The sequence below is a fragment of the Schistocerca piceifrons genome, chromosome 9, assembly GCF_021461385.2.
Source record: "Schistocerca piceifrons isolate TAMUIC-IGC-003096 chromosome 9, iqSchPice1.1, whole genome shotgun sequence".
Lineage (NCBI taxonomy): Eukaryota > Metazoa > Arthropoda > Insecta > Orthoptera > Acrididae > Schistocerca > Schistocerca piceifrons.
Window position 1 is genome coordinate 101,128,121 of NC_060146.1, and position 21,032 is coordinate 101,149,152.

Consider the following 21,032-nt stretch of genomic DNA (forward strand, 5'->3'; position numbering starts at 1 on the left):
GTGCTGGACTACAAATCCAAAGATCTGCACAAATGGAAAATGCCGACTCGCACTGTGGATCTGCTGCGCGTTAAAATGTGGGTCCTGTGGGTCTGCAATTGGGGAATCGTCACCTTAGTGGGTGCGAGTAATGAGTGGAGGGCAAATATCTTTTAGGTACATTACGTATGTAGATTGTGGACAGTTGGGAATGTGGGTCTCACGGGGAGCGTGCAAGGGGTACATCCCTGCAGTCGCGGTATTCATCTGTGTCCTCGGTGGCTCTGACGGACAGAGTGTCTGACAAGTAAGCAGGAGATCCCGGGTTTGAGTCCCGGTCGGGACACACAATTTCAACTATCATCATCGAGGTATATCAACAACACCTGTCGGCAGCTGAGGGTTTCAATTAATTATCATTGGTTCATAATCATCTAGATGTAGATGTATAATACTGTGAACAGGAACAGTTACTTCGAGTAATTTAAGAAAAGAGTAAATATTGATTTGCATCCATCACATTGTTGTGCGCATAAGAAGCTGGGTGCTTGGGCGATATGCAGTCGCAGCGAGCAGTGTACCAAGTGATGTCCCAGCCAATAGCGTCAGTCTACCACATCCATCTGGAGCGTGTGTTTTGGGGTGCGCATTGATCACTTGGTGTTGATTTTCATGTTACTTCAGGTATAGTGAGGGTACTTAGCCAGTGTGGTGTTCACTATGGGTGGCATAAAGCAAACAAACACTACATTAAGAAGCTATACTGACCGTTTTCCGAGCATATAAATTGTATAGGGGGAGTGAGAAAGAGAAACAGTGGTAGAGTGTAGCACTTACCGGTTACTGGTGTAGGTAACAGCTGGAATATAGTGGCGAGCAGCAGATACACAGAGCACACTGGCGATGCAGCAACACATTCTTAAGCGCACTCTGCATAGAAAGCGTCACGCTGTCACCTTCTTACAATGGCTCATTACAAAAGTAAATCACCCAGAAGACATGGGTAAATGTCAGTGTAGCTCGTACACATATACACTGTCAGCAGGTACGGAAACGGTTAGAGTTGCAATTTTCTGTGACAGCTAGAATGATCACCAGAGCATATCAGTGTTGTTCGTGTTTAGTGTTGTTACCACATCTGGTTGAGTATATGAGGTCTGTTTGGAAAGTTTTAATAATGGATCCGCTACTGCTTACTGGTTTGGCGGGCAGGTACACGGAGGGTGGGGAGTAAATCATTGCCTTGACCTTGAATGCCCTCTGGCAGGAAACTACATTGTCTTAATTCAGTTCGTTGTGGCTGCTGGTTGAGTTACGGCTTGTTCCAGGATTCTGTCTGCGTGAAAATGGACGTAAAAACGGAGCAACGAGTTTGTGTGAAATTTTGTTATTTTGTTTTAAAGCTGGGAAATCAGCTTCTGAGACTTATGAACTATTATAAATAGCTTTTGGATATAATTGTATGAGTCAGTCAAATGTTTTTGTCTGGTTCAACAGATTTAAAAATGTCCGCAATCATTTGAAGATGAACCACGGTCCGGCCATCCTTCCATCTCAAAATCGAATGAAAATGTTGTGAAAGTTCGCGACTTAGTGCGCTCTGATCGTAGACTTACAATTAGGAAGATGGCTGATGAACTTAATTTGAAGTTTCTATGCAGTTCAGTCAATTTTAACTGAAGATCTGGACATGCGTCGAGTGTCCGCAAAATTCATTCCAAACGTGTTGTCAAGTGACCAGAGACAATACCGATTTGAAGTGTGCCAAGAAATGATTAATTGGACAAAAAATGACCCAGATTAAGTAAACAGGGTAATAACAGGTGACCAATCGTGGGTATATGGATATGATCCTGAAACCAAAATGCAGTCTTCGCAGTGGAAGCATGGCAAAGTCGGTTGAAAGTGAAGACAACGTTGGTGATTTTTTTCGATTCTACCGGTATTGTCCATCATGACAGACAATTAACCAGGAATACTGCAAACGTGTCCTTGAGCGTATGCGCGAAATGCAGAAGAAAAGGCCTGCATTGCAGAAAGACAGGAGTTGGGTGCTACACCATGACAATGCTCCGGCTCACCGTGCCTTCTCCATCGTTGAATTTTTGACCAAATTCAAAATTCCTGTGCTTCCACAACCGACATATTCCCCCGATTTGGCCCCTGCGGACTTCTACCTGTTTCCTAAACTGAAATTTTCACTGAAAGAGAAACGATTTGACTCAATTGAAGACATCCAGGCAAATACGGAGAGCATCCTTAACGCACCTCAGGAAAAAAATTTCCAGGAATGTTTCCAAAAGTGGAAACACGTTGGAGTCGGCGTGTTCAGTCAGAAGGGAACTATTTTCAAGGAGACGGGTCACAGTAGCATGTAAGTATTACCACTGTACAATTACAAGCCCATTCTTAAAACTGTTCAATCATGCCTCGTATAAGGGTCGTGAGAAGCGTCAAATGTTTAGTGATCACTGTGAAGAAAACGAGACATGTGAAACAGCGTTATCAGCACCTGACAGTGTTTCGAAGGGGCCTCATTCTGGCTCTCCATTTGGTCGTCTGATCAAACTGTGCGGTATCCAGTTTTTTGGGACATTCAGAGGTGGCATGGGTCCAAAGCTCGACGGCATGGGAACACGAGGCCAGGCGTACTCAGTGTCATGGTTTCCATTGACCATATCTGAGAACAAGGAAAGATCACTGTATTGGGTCTGAAGCACATTATAATCCCTTCACATTTGCCCTTGACATCTGAGAATAAGCAGTGGACACTCTGCAGTACACCATTGTACAATTACAGTGGTTATAGACTGGCAGCAAACGGTTTAGGGAATTGCTGTCTCATATAGAGGAGTCATTAACATGACTGCTTTTGGAGTGGTCTCGTGACTGGGAAGCATGGTTCCCATGGCTCTGAGCACTATGGGATTTAACTTCTGAGGTCATCAGTCCCCTAGAACTTAGAACTACTTAAACCTAAATAACCCAAGGACATCACACACATCCATGTCCGAGGCAGGATTCGAACCTGCGACTGTAGCGGTTGCGCGGTTCCAGACAGTAGTGCCTAGAACCGCTCGGCCACTCCGGCCGGCAATGGGAAGCATGGACTGCTGATGAATGGCGTCACATAGTGTTCACCGATGACTTGCCATTCTGCTCTAACCCAGATGACCGTAAGTGGCGAGTATGACGGTGACCTGGGTAGAGGTCAAATTCATTCAATACTTTGGAGAGGCACTGCGATATTGCTCCTGGCGCTATGGTGTGAGGAGCCCCATTATGTATGGCTTCAGGCCACAGCTCGTATTTAGGGAACTCTGACGACACTACGGTATGTCACACACACCCTGCATCCTCGTAATAAGTGACGAACTCTTTGCAGTACTCTGTGCCATCCCACACCATTGGTTGGAGACTAGCCTACAGATTAGGGAATTGCCGTCTCATGTGTAGGCTGCTGTTAACATCCCAACACAAATGGCTGTTGTTGTGACTGGGTTGCATCGACTCCTCATGAATGGCATTCGTACTGTGGTGCCATTTTTCTACTGGATAATGCTTGTTCACACATGAGACGTGTCTCTATGAACAGTCTGTGTAATGTTGAGGTGCTCACATGGCCAGAAAGACTCCATATCAGTTCGCTATGGAACATGTGTGTGATCAGCTCGGGTGGCAACACTTTGCCAGTGGTAGTATCCAGTGTGTCGATGATCAGTTGTCCGCAGCTCGTGGTCGTGCGGTAGCGTTCTCGCTCCCCACGCCCGGGTTCCTGGGTTCGATTCCCGGCGGGGTCAGGGATTTTCTCTACCTCGTGAAGACTGGGTGTTGTGTGATGTCCTTAGGTTAGTTAGGTTTAGGTAGTTCTAAGTTCTAGGAGACTGATGACCATAGATGTTAAGTCCCATAGTGCTCAGAGCCATTTGAACCATTTTTTTGATGATCATTTACGCTGCTTTTTGGCCAGCTTACCTCAGGAGAGTATGCACTGTCTTTATAACATACTTCTGAACCGCATCAACGCTTGCATCCAGGCCAGAGGGCATACTACGTCATACCGATAAATGGACTAATAGTGCCAGGTTGTTTCTAAATCTGGCTTGATCTTGTAACCACTGAAATAACATCACAGTTAAGGAAATACTCTGGGCTATTATGCCGTGGCCGGACGGATTTCACATTAAAACCCAGCATTTCGTCCCATCTGTGGAGGACGTTTTCGAGGAGGCTCACAGCTTCTTTGAATACCGGATGCACAACCTAGCTCGCTACTCACCGCAGCAAAATTCCGTTTACGCTTGCACGCGCCCAGTGCTGTGACGTCACATGCTTTGAATAATCGAACGCAATTGGTTGTTTGTCGACTGCCATCGTCTGCTGTTGCTATCACCGCTATCAGCACCAGGATCCAAATGTCATTCCAGCGGTGTTTAGCTGTCCCCATGGCCGCTCTGTGGAGCTTTTCATGGTATCCGCTTGTGGTTGCCTCTACTTGAGTCCTATCAAAATTAATTCGGTGGCCCCGTGGCTGCAAAGCATCTGCCGCAACAGCTGATCTGTAAATATCTCTTCCCTTCCACAGTTGCCTTTGCTCGTCCAGTCTTTTTTGACCGTTCTTTTTGTAGTAGCCACATACGCCTTCCCACAATTACACGGAATCCTACAAATTCCTGCTTTTCCAGCAGTTTCGAGCATCCTTAGCCAGTATCTTTAGATTACCGCGATGTTGCATTTTGTCAAGACTTTTCCTATGCGGTCAGTACCGTCCCTAATGAAAGGCAGGGAAACTTTCAATTCCAAGGCTTTTGTGCACCTCTATGATTTTTGCGCGGTGGTCTTAATGCTCTTTTTACCTCAGCGGACAAATAACAAGTAACCATTCTCGCCGGCGGGGTGGCCGAGCGGTTCTAGGCGCTACAGTCTGGAACCGCGCGACCGCTACGGTCACGGGTTCGAATCCTGCCTCGAGCATGGATGTTTGTGATGTCCTTAGGTTAGTTAGGTTTAAGTAGATCTGAGTTCTAGGGGACTGATGACCTCAGAAGTTAAGTCCCTTAGTGCTCAGAGCCATTTGAACCATTTTTGAACCATTCTTGAGCAATCCATTGGTGGAGTGTTTTGGTTCCGTGCCAAACGGCTCTGGTTCACAAGTGTTCGTTGCTCTATCCGTTTTTATGATGCCTTGCTTGTTGTGGGTGGTGTTTATAATCTCTGTGTCGGTTGCGGTCTGTATGCACAGGTTTTCGGTAAACTGTGTAGTCTCAGCCACCAACTGATTTCTGGAAAACTAGCGCATTAAGGAAATTTAATCTTCCACCTCCCTCCTCCTCAAGGAAAACTGCATTTTCGGTAGCTTGGACCACACAGTTTACAGAAAAAATCATGCGCAGATACCGCAACCGACGCCGGGATTCTAACCACAATCCACAACAAAAGCGAAGAAACGGTGGCGGATGTAGCAAGGAAATCTGCAAACCGCAGTTGCTTGATGCGGAATTAAAAGACCTCACGAAAGCATTGCTCAAGAATGCTTATTCGTCAGCTGAGGCAAAAAGAGCGTTACGACCGCCGGGCAAAAATCGTAGGGATGCACAAACGCTTGTGAAATCAAAAGCTTTCTTATCTTTCATAAAGGACGTCACTGGCCACATAGGAAAATTTTTGACAAACCGGAATATCGGGGTAATCTACAAACCCATCCGGAAAATACAAGATGACCGAAGGCCGGCCAAGGATGCTCGTAAACCGCTAGAAAAAGCAGGAACTTATAGGATTTTGTGTAGGTGTGGGAAGATGTACGTGGCTACTAAGAAAAGGACGGTCAAAAAACGACTAGGAGAGCACAAAGACAACTATAGAAGGGAAGAGACTGACAGATCAGCTACTGTGGATCATGCTTTGCTGTGGGGAGAGCATCACATTCATTTTGATAAGAAATACTGGCAGCCACAAGCGGACACCATGAAAAGCTACACAGAGAGGGCATAGTTAAATACCCTAGGAATAGGAAGGCAGAGGGTGTGAAATCGAATGACATTTGGATCCCAGTACTGAAGAAGGCAGGTGGGTGGCTGGTTTGGGAGAGGGGAGCAATCAGCGAGGTCATCGGTCCCATCGGATTAGCAAAGGATGGGGAAGGAAATAGGCCGTGCCCTTCCAAAGACAGCATTCAGGTATTTGCCTGAAGCGATTTAGGGTAATCGGAAAAATCGAAATCCGGATGGCTGGACGCGGGTTTGAACCATCATCCTCCGGAATGCGACTCCAGTGTCCTAACCACTGTGCCACCTCGTTGGGCATAAAGGATGTGTACCGGTTTTCCACCAAGGGATGATTGCAACAGAATGCGACGGAAACTGACAATGGCCAATTGCACTCGGACAGCCAAAGCAAGTGACATAACGTCACTGGGCGGGAGCACGCATAACGGAGTTTTGCTATTGTCGGTTCAGGGTGTGAACTGGGCACTTAAAGAAGCTATGATCCCCCTTGAAAATTTAGTGCAGATGGAGACGAAACGTTGGGTCTTAATGCGGAATCCATCCGACAACGACATAATAGCCCATAATATTTTGTTAAATGTGACATTTAACGACAGTGAAAATTTACGTATCACAATGAAATAACATGATGTAAGCTATCAAGTCATGAAATGTCATTTCGTTTTCTGCTGGTCTCGTGGGTGCCTTCACTTTTTTTGTCAGGTGCTCTAGTTGCACATCACTGTAGTTCGTTATCCATTCACTATGTTCGATATCTTCTCCTTCTCTATAGCTGAGAAAAATAATGCAAGTCTTTGTCATAGGGGTATGCAAGAAATTTTCATTTTGAGTGTTTGGCCAGCAAGGGGAGGAGAGGTGTCAGACTTGGCGCAAGTGTTCTGGATTAAATCTGAAACCCTTCCACATTCTTCTGTGGAGTAAGGATATGTCACACTGCTGGATGTGGTCCTCACTTTGGATGGAGCCATAATCATTGGCAGCTGTGGGTGGCATTCCTAGGCTATCTGGCAGCACCTGATTTCGTTCTTCCTTCTTTATCATCATCTGCTTCCGGAAAGCTTTTGACACCGTTCCTCAGAAGCGACTTCTGATCAAGCTGCGGGCCTATGGGGTATCGTCTCAGTTGTGAGACTGGATTCGTGACTTCCTGTCAGGAAGCTCACAGTTCCAGACAGCAAATCATCGAGTAAAACTGAAGTGATATCAGGTGTTCCCCAGGGAAGCGTCCTGGGACCTCTGCTGTTCCTGATCTATATAAATGACCTGGGTGACAATCTGAGCAGTTCTCTTAGGTTGTTCGCAGATGATGCTGTAATTTACCGTCTAGTAAGGTCATCCGAAGACCAGTATCAGTTGCAAAGCGATTTAGAAAAGATTGCTGTATGGTGTGGCAGGTGGCAGTTGACGCTAAATAACGAAAAGTGTGAGGTGATCCACATGAGTTCCAAAAGAAATCCGTTGGAATTCGATTACTCGATAAATAGTACAATTCTCAAGGCTGTCAATTCAACTAAGTACCTGGGTGTCAAAATTACGAACAACTTCAGTTGGAAAGACCACATAGATAATATTGTGGGGAAGGCGAGCCAAAGGTTGCGTTTCATTGGCAGGCACTTAGAAGATGCAACAAGTCCACTAAAGAGACAGCTTACACTACACTCGTTCGTCCTCTGTTAGAATATTGCTGCGCGGTGTGGGATCCTTACCATGTGGACATCGAAAGGGCGCAAAAAAGGGCAGCTCGTTTTGTACTATCACGTAATAGGGGATAGAGTGTGGCAGATATAATACGCGAGTTGGGATGGAAGTCATTAAAGCAAAGACGTTTTTCGTCGCGGCGAGATCTATTTACGAAATTTCAGTCACCAACTTTCTCTTCCGAATGCGAAAATATTTTGTTGAGCCCAACCTACATAGGTAGGAATGATCATCAAAATAAAATAAGAGAAAGCAGAGCTCGAACAGAAAGGTTTAGGTGTTCGTTTTTCCCGCGCGATGTTCGGGAGTGGAATGGTAGAGAGATAGTATGATTGTGGTTCGATGAACCCTCTGCCAAGCACTTAAATGTGAACTGCAGAGTAATCATGTAGATGTAGATGTAGATCATCATCAAAAATACCATCCTATCACTACCACTATCCACACACACATTTCTGCCTTCTACACGAGGCAGCTACACTTAAGACATAACAGTCACACTTTGCACTTGAAAGGTGCCACTTTGCACCAAGGAAGCAAACCTGTGACAATTGGATGGCTAAACCTACCCCTGTGAGGGTCACTCAGCCAGAAATCCTTTAATGGTTTCTTCCTTAGCTCCTTACCACAAAGTGCCCAGTTTAGAATCTTCCGCAGTTGTAAAGTTCTGGGGTTGGGTCACCCTGGACACATATGGTGGAGATGAGACTGCCCTATCATTGTATAGTCTGAAGTTGGTTTGGCCACCTACGGTATGAGGCAGTTGCACGGAGTCCAGAGTGGGTGGATGTACCTTGTCGGACTGTGGAGTCGTCGGTGCCATTCCCACCGTCTGTCGTCGACTCACGGACAGTGGTGTGGGACGCCACTGGCGGCTGTGTCGTTGGCCCCTCGTCGACGCGGCCAGCGCCGGGCACGATGCCCAGGTTGTGCAGCACGGCGCGCATCTCGTCCGTCAGCATGCTCGTGTCTATGGCGTCCAGCGTCAGCGGGGTCGTCGATGTAGTCGTGCTGCCGCCAGAGGCGCTGCCGTCACCAGTCGTCTCTGTTCGCGTCAACACAAAAGGCAGGTTGTCATTTAGTCCAGCTGTTAATCATGATTCTTATGTCACAAATTTTCGTCTCCTTTAACTATCTGAACAATTCCTCAATCTCTTCATCATCTGCGGAGCTAGTTGGCATGCAAACTTGTGCTACTGTGGTGGGTGTGGGCTTCGTGTCTGTCTTGGCTACGATAAATCGTTAGGGAATTCAGTATTGCGAGATCAGCAGTGTCAAGAATGTGATGAGAATACCAAATTTCAGGCAGTACTAAGTCGGGTGATGCTGAGGGAATTAAATTAGGAAATGAGACACTTAAAGTAGTAGAGGAGTTTTGCTATTTGGGGAGCAATATAACTGATGATGGTCGAAGTAGAGAGGATATAAAATGTAGACTCGCAATGGCAAGGAAAGCGTTTCTGAAGAAGAGAAATTTGTTAACATCGAGTATTGATTTAAGTGTCAGGAAGTCGTTTCTGAAAGTATTTGTATGGAGTGTAGCCATGTATGGAAGTGAAACATGGACGATAAATAGTTTGGACAACAAGAGAATAGAAGCTTTCGAAATGTGGTGCTACAGAAGAATGCTGAAGATTAGATGGGTAAACCACATGACTAATGATAAGGTATTGAATAGAATTGGGGAGAAGAGGAGTTTGTGGCACAACTTGACTAGAAGAAGGGATCGGTTGGTAGGACATGTTCTGAGGCATCAAGGGATCACCAATTTAGTACTGGAGGGCAGCGTGGAGGGTAAAAATCGTAGAGGGAGACCAAGAGATGAATACACTAAACAGATTCAGAAGGATGTAGGTTGCAGTAGGTACTGGGAGATGAAGAAGCTTGCACAGGATAGAGTAGCATGGAGAGCTGCATCAAACCAGTCTCAGGACTGAAGACAACAACAACAACAACAACAACAACAACCTCTCACCACAGCCAGCGCAGTGGCCGACGTCCGTCACTTGAAGACCGAGAGCAGCGACGTTTGTGTAGAGTTGTCAGTGCAAACAGACAAGCAACACTGCGTGAAATAACCGCAGATATCAAATTGTGATGTACGACGAACGTGTCCTTCAGAACCGTGCGGCGATATTTGCCATTAATGAGCTGTGGGAGCAGATGACCGCTACGAGTGCCTCCAGCACCTGTTCTGGGCTTGTAACAGTACCGTTTGGACACCCTTCACGACTGGAAAACTGTGGACTGGTCAGGAGAATCCTGACTTCAGTTGGTAAGAGCAGATGGTAGGATTGGAGTGTGGCACAGACCTCACAAGGCCGTGGACAGAAGTTGTCAACAAGGCACTGTGCAAGCTGGTGGTGCCCCCATTATCAAATGGTTCAAATGGCTCTGAGCACTATAGGACTTAACTTCTGAGGTCATCGGTCCCCTAGAACTTAGAACTACTTAAACCTAACTAACCTAAGGACATCACACACATCCATGCCCGAGGCAGGATTCGAACCTGCGACCGTAGCGGTCACGCGGTTCCAGACTGAAGCGTGTAGAACCGCTCGGCCACACCGGCCGGCTGCCCCCATTATGGTGACGACTGTGTTTACATGGGATTGAATGAGTTAGGATTGGAGTGTGGCGCAGACGCCAAGAAGCCATGGGCAGAAGTTGTCAACGATGCATTGTACAAGGTCTATTATGATGGGGGCTATGTTTACATGGAATTGACTGAGTCCTCTGGTCCAACTGAACCGATCATTGACTGGAAATGGTTATGTTCGGCTACCTGGAGACCATTTGTTCCTCAACAACGATGGAATTTTTATGGATGACAATGCGCCATGTCACCAGGTGACATTTGTTCGTGATTGGTTTGAAGAACATTCTGGAAAGTTCATCCGAATGATATGGCCACCCACATCACCTGACATGAAACCTATTGAGTATTTATAGGACAAAATCGAGAGGACAGTTCGTGCACAAAATCCTTCACCAGTAACACTTTCACAGTTGTGGTGGCTATGGAGGCAGCAAGAAAGTCCGACAAATTATTAGGAGCTATGACTTTTGTCACCTCAGTGTAGATACCGCCACCAGTCGATTGATTGGAGATATTGGTTTCAATAGAACGATATCATGTAGGGTCGTTACCATGTATGGTCTGAGAAAAGTCACATGGCGTGAAGTCTTATTACTTTCTCCTTCGACACATGAAGTGGTTCTGTGCTTTGGATATAATTTAGTTGGGTACGTCATACCTGTGGGCTTTCGAGAACGAGTAACTCTATCGATTGGAAGAAGGGGCTGTGGGAGTGACTCACCGTTGCCTGCAGATGGAGGGGGCTGGGCGAGCGTCTTCTGGCGACGCCGGCCGCGGGTGGGCGGCGCCGGGTCCAGCAGTCCGAAGCGGTGCAGCAGGTGGCGCATGTCCTGTTCCTCGGGCTCGGCGCGCGACTGCGGCAGCGGCTTGAAGGCGCGGTACGGCGCCGGGTCCGGGGGCGGCGGACCCATTGGCGGGTGGGCGGCGGTGGGCGGCGGCGGGGGCGGCGGGTCCAGCAGCCCCAGCGATTGCAGCAGTTCCCGCACCGCCGGCGAAAGCGCGTCCGCCGCCGCAGACAGGTCGGGCGTCACCGTGGAGGCGGTGGTTGGGGCGGTGGTGGTAGTGGCGGGCTGTGGCTGGGCGGCGCCGGTCACGGGTGCCCGCGGAACGAGGCTGTCGAGCACGCCGGGGTCCAGCGGCCGGAACGGCTGCACAGCCACCACAAATGTCAGCTTACTTCGTCATCGTTGTACCATCCCACAAACGCAGAAAGACAGTGGCCTAGTGTCAGGGTATACTGTGTCCTCACATACCAGGATCCAACCTAAAGTTTTTGTTTTTCTTTTCTCTGGCGTATTTTGTGACGTTATGTACCGGGTGATCAAAAACTCAATATAAATTTGAAAACTTAATAAACCACGGAATAATGTAGATAGAGAGGTAAAAATTGACACACAAGCTTGGAATGACATCGGGTTTTATAGAAAAAAAACACCCCATATTGCTAGACGCGTGAAAGATGCCTTGCGCGCGTCGTTTGGTGATGATCGTGTGCTCAGCCGCCACTTTCGTCATGCTTGGCCTCGCAGGCCCCCAGACCTCAGTCCGTGCGATTATTGGCTTTGGGGTTACCTGAAGTCGCAAGTGTATCGTGATCGACCGACATCTATAGGGATGCTGAAAGACAACATCCGACGCCAATGCCTCACCGTAACTCCGGACATGCTTTACAGTGCTGTTCACAACATTATTCCTCGACTACAGATATTGTTGAGGATTGATGGTGGACATATTGAGCATTTCCTGTAAAGAACATCATCTTTACTTTGTCTTACTTTTTTACGCTAATTATTGCTATTCAGCGCCATCTGTCGGATATTTTTTGAACGTTTGTATTTTTTTTTGGTTCTAGTAAAACCCCATGTCATTCTAAGCATGTGTGTCAATTTTTACCCCTCTATCTAAATTATTTCGTGATTTATTCAGTTTTCAAATTTATACTGACATCTTGATCACCTGGTATATTATAAAAAAGATTCAATTTTTTCCATATAATGGCAATGAACGACAAATTGTTCATGAGGTTCCAGAACAGTTTAAATATTTAAAAAAAATTATTATTACTGCCTCAGTTGCACATATTCACACTTTATTACTGGTTTCGATCAAAAGCATTGATAATCTTCATATCTGAAAAGAAAATAAATGAAATACTAATAAATAACTATGTGTTTAGATGCTCTTCTTTTTCTTTATTGTTATTTCGTACCCTTACCCCTTGTCGGAAGGGGTGATCTGGCAGCAGCACAGTTCCCCGCTCTTGAGCCAAGAGACTGTATAAAATATCACAGAAGAACTAATATACAAAAGACAGGGATGAAAGACGAAGTTGACACAAGAGAAGGGGAAACAGTGGGAATTAAAAAATACAAAAAAGGAGTAGTCTGATGAGGCATGTTTACATAAGTCCACATATAGATAAAATAGCACTCAACGAGTGCACAGCACATAAACACCGGCGGCGCAGAGAGCACGATTGAAACGGTGTTCACAGTATGAAAACCACAGACGAAGATACTTAAAATAGACTGCACTTACGTAACGGATATGGCAAACACGAAAACACACCAGAGAATAACTAGGTTAAAACTGGAAGGACCTGCCAAGTGAGGGGAGGCCAGAGAGAAGAGAGAGAGGAGGGGGGTCAGTGTAGGAGTGGGGGCAGGAAGCGCTAGAAGGGGAGGAGCCTGTAGCACACCAAATGGCAGGAGACACTGAGGGTGAGGAAGGGAGCAATCGAGGAAGGAGGATAAGGACTGGTAAAGAAGAAGTGAGAAGCACGGGGGGGGGGGGGGTGTAGGAGGGAGGGAAGGCGAGAGAGCACTAGGGAGAATGGGAGAGGAAGAGGAGGATAATTATTTGGGCAAAGCACATCATCCAGGAAAGGGAGACGTTGGAAGCTTCTTTAGGAGAGGATGTGGAGGGTGTGGAGAAGGAGAGAGGGTGGGACACATCGGCAGCAGGTAGGGTGTGGAGAGGAAAGGAGACACCAAGGAGTGAGGGGGATCGAGGTGGCGATTGGTGCAGAGGATACGAATGTGTTCAATGAAAAGGATATGCAGGAAAGGGATGAGGTCATAGACGATCCTCATGGGGGACGGGAGATGGTGAGGGAAAGTGAGGTGGAGTGCATGGTATTCAAGGATTTGGAGGGCTTTGTAGAATTTAGGAGGGGCAGAGATCCAGGAGACACTGGAGTAACAAAGGACGGGACTGATCAAGGATTTTTAGGTATGGAGGATAGTGGAAGCAGGCAATCCCCATGTCCAGATTTCTTTACATATGGTTAATTATAAATATTACATTTTATTTTATTTTTAGATATGACATCATTGCCTATGAACGAAACTAGTAATCGTGAATATAAGCAGCTAAGGACGTGATAATATTTTTTTTATATGTAACTAGATCCTTTTTGGGTCTAAAACTCCACTATGGAAGTGGCCGTTCGACATGGGATGTTATTAAGATGCAGCATCCACTTGTCTGCAATGTCTGGTCTCACTCGATGCACCCATTTCCTGAACCTTTCAAGGACATCTTTGTAAAACACTTGGTTGACACTTTGTCCTGGAGGACAAATAGTGCAGTTCATGACATGAGTTCATGGCTTGTAGAAAATAAACTAACGCTACGTCACAGTAAGACTCAGTCTTGCAGTTTCTAACACATAATTCAACAAAACCTTGAGTTTTAAGTTCACAGAATGTGCATATGATTAGTGAAACTGAACACTTCAAATTGCTAGGTGTTCAGATAGATAGTAAAAAGTCGTGGAAAGCCTACGTTCAAGATCTTGTTCAAAGACTTAATGCTGCCATTTTTACTATTCGAACGGTATCTGAAGTGAGTGATAGTTCGACATGAAAATTCAAATACTTAATGGTGCCATTTTTAGTATTCGAAGTGAGTGATCGTTCGACACGAAAATTAATCTACTTTGCTTTTTTTCATTCGTTTATGTCGTATGGTATAATATTTTGGGGTAACTCTTCCCACTCTAAAAGGATATTTTTGGCACAGAAACGGGCGGTTCGGGCAGTAAGTGGTGTAGGTTCACGAACCTATTGTCGACCGCTGTTCTCGAGTCTGGGTATTTTGACATCGGCCTCTCAATATACGTATTCCTTACTGTCATTTCTTGTTAACAATATTGGCTTATTCCCAAGAATTATCAGCTTTCACTCAGTTAGTGATAGCAGAAATCAAACCTGCATTTGGATCGGACTTCCTTAACTCTTGTGCAGATATGTGTGCAATATGCTGCTGCATTCATTTTCAATAAGCTTCCACTAGAATTCAGAAATCTTAGCAGCAATCCACGCGCTTTCAAATAAAAACTGAAGAGTTTACTCATGGCTCACTCTTTCTATTCTGCCGATGAGTTCCTTCATAAATTAATCTGATTTATGTTGTATTGTTGATTGCGTTTACTTAAACTTTTGGCTTGACTTTTTTCGGGTTCATAAACATTTTATTTTTATCTGTTGTTGGTTTTATGTTGTGATTTCATGTACTGACACGTTTCATGACCTTGGACATTTTCTCCTCAATTTGGTCCTACGGAACTTGACGTGTAAATAAATAAAATAGCAAATTCTCTAGACGCGATTCCCCTACTATGATTTTCTCATTCGAGTTTTTTCAGTCGAGGAGACGGCTCTGTGTATCGCTCCTCACTTTGCCGTTTTGTCTCAGGATCGTAGCCAAAAAGCTAGCATTCATCATCTGTGATCACACAACTGAACCATTCATTGTCGTTGGCAATCCTCTCAAGAAGATCAACCTACACGTTTCTCCGGTTGTCCTGTTGAGTTGTCAGTTTCTTCGACACCAGTTTGGTACAAACCCTTCGCATGAGCAAAATTTCGGTTAAAATTTGACGTATGGTGAAAGTGTTTAAGTTTATAACAGGTCACCAACTGTCATTATTGTTAAACGTCGGTCTGATCCCATAAGAGCATGCACACGCTCGACATTTTCGTCGGTTTTTGAAGTTGAAAGTCAGCCGGAGCGAGGTTCATCTTCTGTGTGTTCTCCGCCATCCAAGCCGCGCGGTTTAGGGCGACTTGCCAAGGTTCGCGCCGCTCCCCTCGCCGGAGGTTCGAATCCTCCCTCGGGCATGAGTGTGTGTGTTGTCCTTAGCCTAAGTTAGTGTAAGTTAGATCAAGTAGTGTGTAAGTCTAGGGGCCGATGACCTCAGCAGTTTGGTCCCTTAAGAACTTACCACAAATTTCCAAATTTTCGGCCATCCAAAAATGATTTGTGCCAGCGGAAAACTTGTACTCTTATAAAAGGTGTTCCCCATAGGCCTGTTTCAACTTTTCAACTGCCACAGTCGCGGATTCCTCACGTGTACCACAAAAATTGTTTGCATAACGTTGCTCTAAATACCGCTGACTATTTTCGTAACACACAACAAAAACACACCTTCATTGATGGCGCTCTCAGAAACCAACAGTTAGCTGTACGGAGCTGAAACTCGGGCTGAGCACTAGAAGGGATGAACACACTGGTCTACACAAGTAGAACAACGCAGCGTTGCCAGATCGCTCGCATTGTTGTCGGGCTTTTTACTTTTCTCACGCACCTCGTATTTCCTAAAAAGCGCGTCTCAGCTACTTAACGTCGGGAAAATGTCCTCACGATATAGAATCAGTGGAAGAAAACAAACGCTTTTCAGACAAAGAATATTCAGTATTGAGAGCCCTACGCTATTAACGTGATGGTGACATGTAGGTTAGGAATATTTTCGTTACTAGTACACCGTCTTCAGTCACAATACTTTTTTTTCTGTTTCAGTCCGAGCATGTCACATAGACACACAGTATGATAATAAGCATTACAAATAATTTTTAACTGGCTCTAGTTGGAATAAGTCCACAGCTCGTGCTCTTGCAGTAGCTTTCTCGCTTCCCGCGCACGGGGTTCTGGGTTCGATTCCCGGCGGCGTTAGGATTTTCCCTGCCTCGAGATGACTGGGTGTTCTTGTGTCGTCCTCATCATCATCAACCATCCCCATTAGAATCGGAGGAAGGCAATGGCAAACCACCTCCGCTAGGACCTTGCCTAGTCGGCGTTACGGGTTTCCCGCATCGTCCCCTACGCTCCTCGGAGTATGAGACATCATCACTTGGAATAAATGGATGTGTTAGTATAAGCGACAATAATATAAAGAATGCTTCTTTAATTTATCCTATATTCACGAATTAAAGTGTGTCACTTGAATAGGGTAGTGGTGTCGCAAACGTGTTATGATGCAGAATTTGAAGTGTAACTGTGTATCACCGATACACTTGATGAAAATTTCGTGGCCAAATGGAAGAAATCATTAATAGCACTGTATTTATTTCGTTTATCTCTTCTGACATCTTTTTTTTCGCGTGAAGCCATAGTTGGAGTCACAAAAGATGACGGTTGAATTTAGGCTCGTTCTGCGCGCTTACGTCACGCATTCTCCGACAGCCTATGATCGTCCGATAGTGTTCTGAGCGCTCTGCCGAGAATGTCGTACGCAATAGGAGCACTAAACCTAATCGTAGCCAGTTATGTAATTAATTCTTATTTCATTGGTTGCGAGCAGGTAGTGATAAGCGACAAATTCTACACATGCAAGTGAGAGACATAGTTTGCAGAGTACACGCTTTCGTCGAGTGCAAAGCATATGTATGCGCGTACCGTAACTGTCGCTTGGAACAGACAACAGTACAATACACGTCTTTTTCTAGACCTGCGCAATCAGTCACCTTTCGTGCATCGGACAGTAACAGCTACACTACGTGATCAAAAGTATCCAGATACCTGGCTGAAAATGACTTACAAGTTCGTGGCGCCCTCCCTAGATAATGCTGGAATTCAATATGGCGTTTGCTCACCCTTAGCCTTGATGACAGCTTCCACTCTCGCAGACATACGTTCGATCAGGTGCTGGAAGGTTTCTTGGGAAATGGCAGCCTTTCTCCATGTAGTGCTGGACTCGGGAGAGGTATCGATGTTGGTCGGTGAGGCCTGGCACGAAGTCGACGTTCCAAAACAACCCAAAGGTGTTCTATAGGATTCAGGTCAAGACTCTGTGCGGGCCAGTCCATTACAGGGATGCTATTGTGTAACTACTCCGGCACAGGCTGTACATTATGAACAGGTGCTCGATCGTGTTGAAAGATGCAGTCGCCATCCACGATTTGCTCTTCAACAGTGGGAAACGCGAACGTGCTTAAAACGTCAGTGTAGGCCTGTGCTGTGATAGTGCCACGCAAAACAACGAGGGGTGCAAGCCCCCTCAATGAAAAACAAGAGCACACCATAACACCACCGCCTCCGAGTTTTACTGTTGGCACTACACACGCTGACAGATGACGTTCACCGGGCATTCGCCATACCCACACCCTGACATCGGGTCGCCACATTGTGTATCGTGATTCGTCATCCAGACAACGTTTTTTCTCTGTTCAATCGTCCAATGTTTACGCTCTTTACAACAAGCGAGGTGTCGTTTGGCATTTACCGGCGTGATGTGTGCCTTATGAGCAGCCGCTCGACCATGAAATCCATGTTTTCTCACCTCCCGCCTATCTGTCATAGTACTTGCAGTGGATCCTGATGCAGTTTGGGATTCCTGTGTAGTGGTCTGGATAGGTGTCTGCCTATTACACATTACGGCCCTCTTCAACTCATGTACGCTTTTGTGCTGTACGTGGCCTTTCACATTTCCACTTCAGTATCACATCGGAAACAGTGGCCCTAGGGATGTTCAGGAGTGTTGAAACCTCGCGTACATACGTATGACACAAATGACACCAAATCTCCTGACCACGTTCGAAGTCCGTGAGTTCTGCGGAGCGCCCCATTCTGCTCTCTCACGGTGCCTAATGAATACTAAGGTCGCTGATGCAGAGTACCTGGCAGTAGGTGCAGCACAGTGTACCTAATATTAAAAACGTATGTTTTTGGGGTGTTCCGAGACGCGTTAGACTACAACAAGAAAAGAAAAGTGTGACTGGATCAGGCACGTTACTAACAAAAATTTTCGTAAGCCTTGAAAGCTATGTTCAGCTGTGCCCAGTATGCACTATCTTGCCATTCGAATTACTTGAAGCCGACTTCGTGTCTTCCAGCAGATTTAAACATGTTGCTCACGGTTAAATTCATCTTTGTATGTAGGTTTGTCTAATACGTAAAAAGCTAGGAGACACGATTTCGAGAAAATGAGCTTATGTGATAGGTTCCGAGGACCTTTTGGTTGTTTACAGCCTTCAAATGGCGAGAGTCAGTACTCTGAAAAAACTTGGAAAGTATGTCGCTGCTGCTTCGTATCTCTCAGCTGAGGGTCATAGGCCGACGCAAAGAGATTAAAGAGCACGCACTCAAATAAGTTCTGTCTGCATTAAAAGGAGGCCGGTGCTTTGCATTCATTGCTTCACCGCATGTTGTACACCAGAGGGATCTGCTTGGTAAACAGTGCAACAAATAGGTTATTGCTGTTCGTTCTGTTGTTCTGTTTTCTATCTTCCAACACGGATGAAATTATATCGTAAGTTTTGGATAAACTATCAAGCAGTAATTCAATGAGTAACCTTGGTACGAGATTACGAAAAGTCATAAGAAAAGATCAAATGTGCATTCCTGCTTACTTTCGTATTACTCTTTCCCATCCGCAGAGGACGAAGACATGTATCCAACCTTTAGACTGAATCACACGAAAATGGTCTCAAGTTATCACTGTATCGAAATGTAGAGTTAGTGATTAAATTAATTATGAGAAGATCTGGAATTGTAAAAGATGGAAGATATTTTTTGATAATTAGACGTCTCGTACTCACCTTGTTCTGTAAGTCTTGGAGAACAATGAAAAGAAATATGTATATAAAACTTTGCTGTAATTATTTTATAAATACTAGTAATCTTATTTAATACCGCGGCCTAAGATCCTGTTTGTACTTCGTAGTTTAAATTACTTTTATAAGACCTACTCCACATTTCTTTGCTGACGCGGAGATATCGTACATAATGATATTTCATGCAGCCGGGATCCACCCTATACCGCCTGTATAAAGGTCATTACAGTTGGGTCGCTAGCCAATTAAGATTTATTTATTTTAATCTTGTTTCTGCTAGCCTTCTGGTACGTACTGTGAATCGGTAAAGTTGTCAGAGTTATACACTGTATGATCAAAAGTATTTCGACAACTTCTGATATATATTTGAGATTTTTTTGTCACAACGTTTCCCCGTTATTAAATTTATAATGAATTATATGTTAATTTGTTTAAAAATAGGTATGTAAAGACACACGCGTATTCCAATGCAGCGTTATGTCAAAATTTCAAAGCATTCGGTCAAATTTACGATTACGAACATTAACAGTTTCTATACAAGTACATTTCTTGAAAACCTCAAATCTCCAAAAGTTCTCCACGGACTACTTTGAAATTTTAACACAACATTGCATTCAAATACCCAAGTGGTTTTATGTACCTACTGGAATGCAATCTGATGCGTATGTAATAAAAGGAGAATCATTAACAACATGTAAACGTTGGTTTGTTCAAAATCTTTCATCTTCGGAAAGTTCTTGACCGATTGCGTTGAAGTTCTGACACAACGTTTAAATCTAATGGCGTCTGTTTTAGGCACGTTATTATTTAATATATGTCTAATTTTAAGAAATATATTATATAAATATGTGTATGTAATATATAAAGGGGAAAAATCATTACCAAAGATGTCAAAACGTACATTTCTGATATACTTCAATTTTTTGCACGTTAGTGTAACAAATGTTTAGACACCTTGAGACTGTATACACACATCAAAAGAAGTTTTGCATCATCCCTGTTTCCAGAACTCTGGAGATAGACGTTGACTGTGGATATCGTATCACAGACACAGTCCCTTTGACAGTTCAGAGATGTCACTAAACTCGCCCAAAGCTGTAAACAACCATGCATGAGCGGCGCCTATTTGACGGAGGGGGTCCAACAGCCGATCAGTTCCAGTCATTCCACCAGGAAGGAGGTACACCTCTCATGTTCTCTGGAGTTCAACCTTGCCTAGATGGTCAGTACCGCCGTCCGATAGCGTCCACATTGTTACTTTATGCCAGGTAGGGCTCTCAACAGGGGAAGTGAGTGAACCAGAGCGATGTTGTTCGGACGTGGAGGCGATACAGAGAGACAGGCATGATGACATGTCTCACTCAGGCCGCCGAAGGGCTACTACTACAGTGAATTACCGCTACCTACGGATTATGGTGCGGAGGAACCCTGACAGCAGCGCCACCATGTTGAATAATGCTTTTCGTGGAGCCACAGGACGTCGCGTTACAACTGTGCGCAATAGGCTGCACGATGCGCAATTTCACTCCATGGCGAGGTCCATCTTTGCAACCACGCCACCATGCAGCGGGGTTCAGATGGGCCAGCAACATGCCGAGTGGACTGCTCGGGATTGGCATCACGTTTTCTTCACCGATGAATGTCGCTTCAACCAGACAATCGTCGGAGACGTGTTTGGAGGCAACCCGGCCAGGCTGAACGCCTTAGATACACCGTCCAGCGAGTGCAGCAAGGTGGACGTTCCCTTATGTTTTGGGGTGGCATTGTGTGGGGCCGACGTACGCCGCTGGTGGTCACGGAAGGCTTTGTAACGGATGTACGATAAGTGACTGCCATCCTCCGACCGATAGTGCAACCATATAGGCAGCATATTGGCGAGGCATTCGTCCTCATGGACGACAATTCTCGTCCCCATCG

The 21,032-nt window shown here is 45.4% G+C and overlaps 1 protein-coding gene across 1 annotated transcript in view; it reads right to left on the reverse strand.

Moving 5' to 3' along the window:
* The window catches only part of LOC124716733 (mucin-5AC), a 93,215-nt gene that overhangs the window by 15,872 nt on the left and 56,311 nt on the right, over positions 1-21,032 (reverse strand). The window contains exons 7-9 of the mRNA XM_047243277.1: positions 11,208-11,429; positions 11,003-11,147; positions 8,476-8,769 (exon numbers count right to left, since the gene is read on the reverse strand). Of these exons, the coding sequence (XP_047099233.1) occupies positions 8,476-8,769; positions 11,003-11,147; positions 11,208-11,429 (661 nt within the window). The remainder of the gene's footprint in view (positions 1-8,475; positions 8,770-11,002; positions 11,148-11,207; positions 11,430-21,032) is intronic.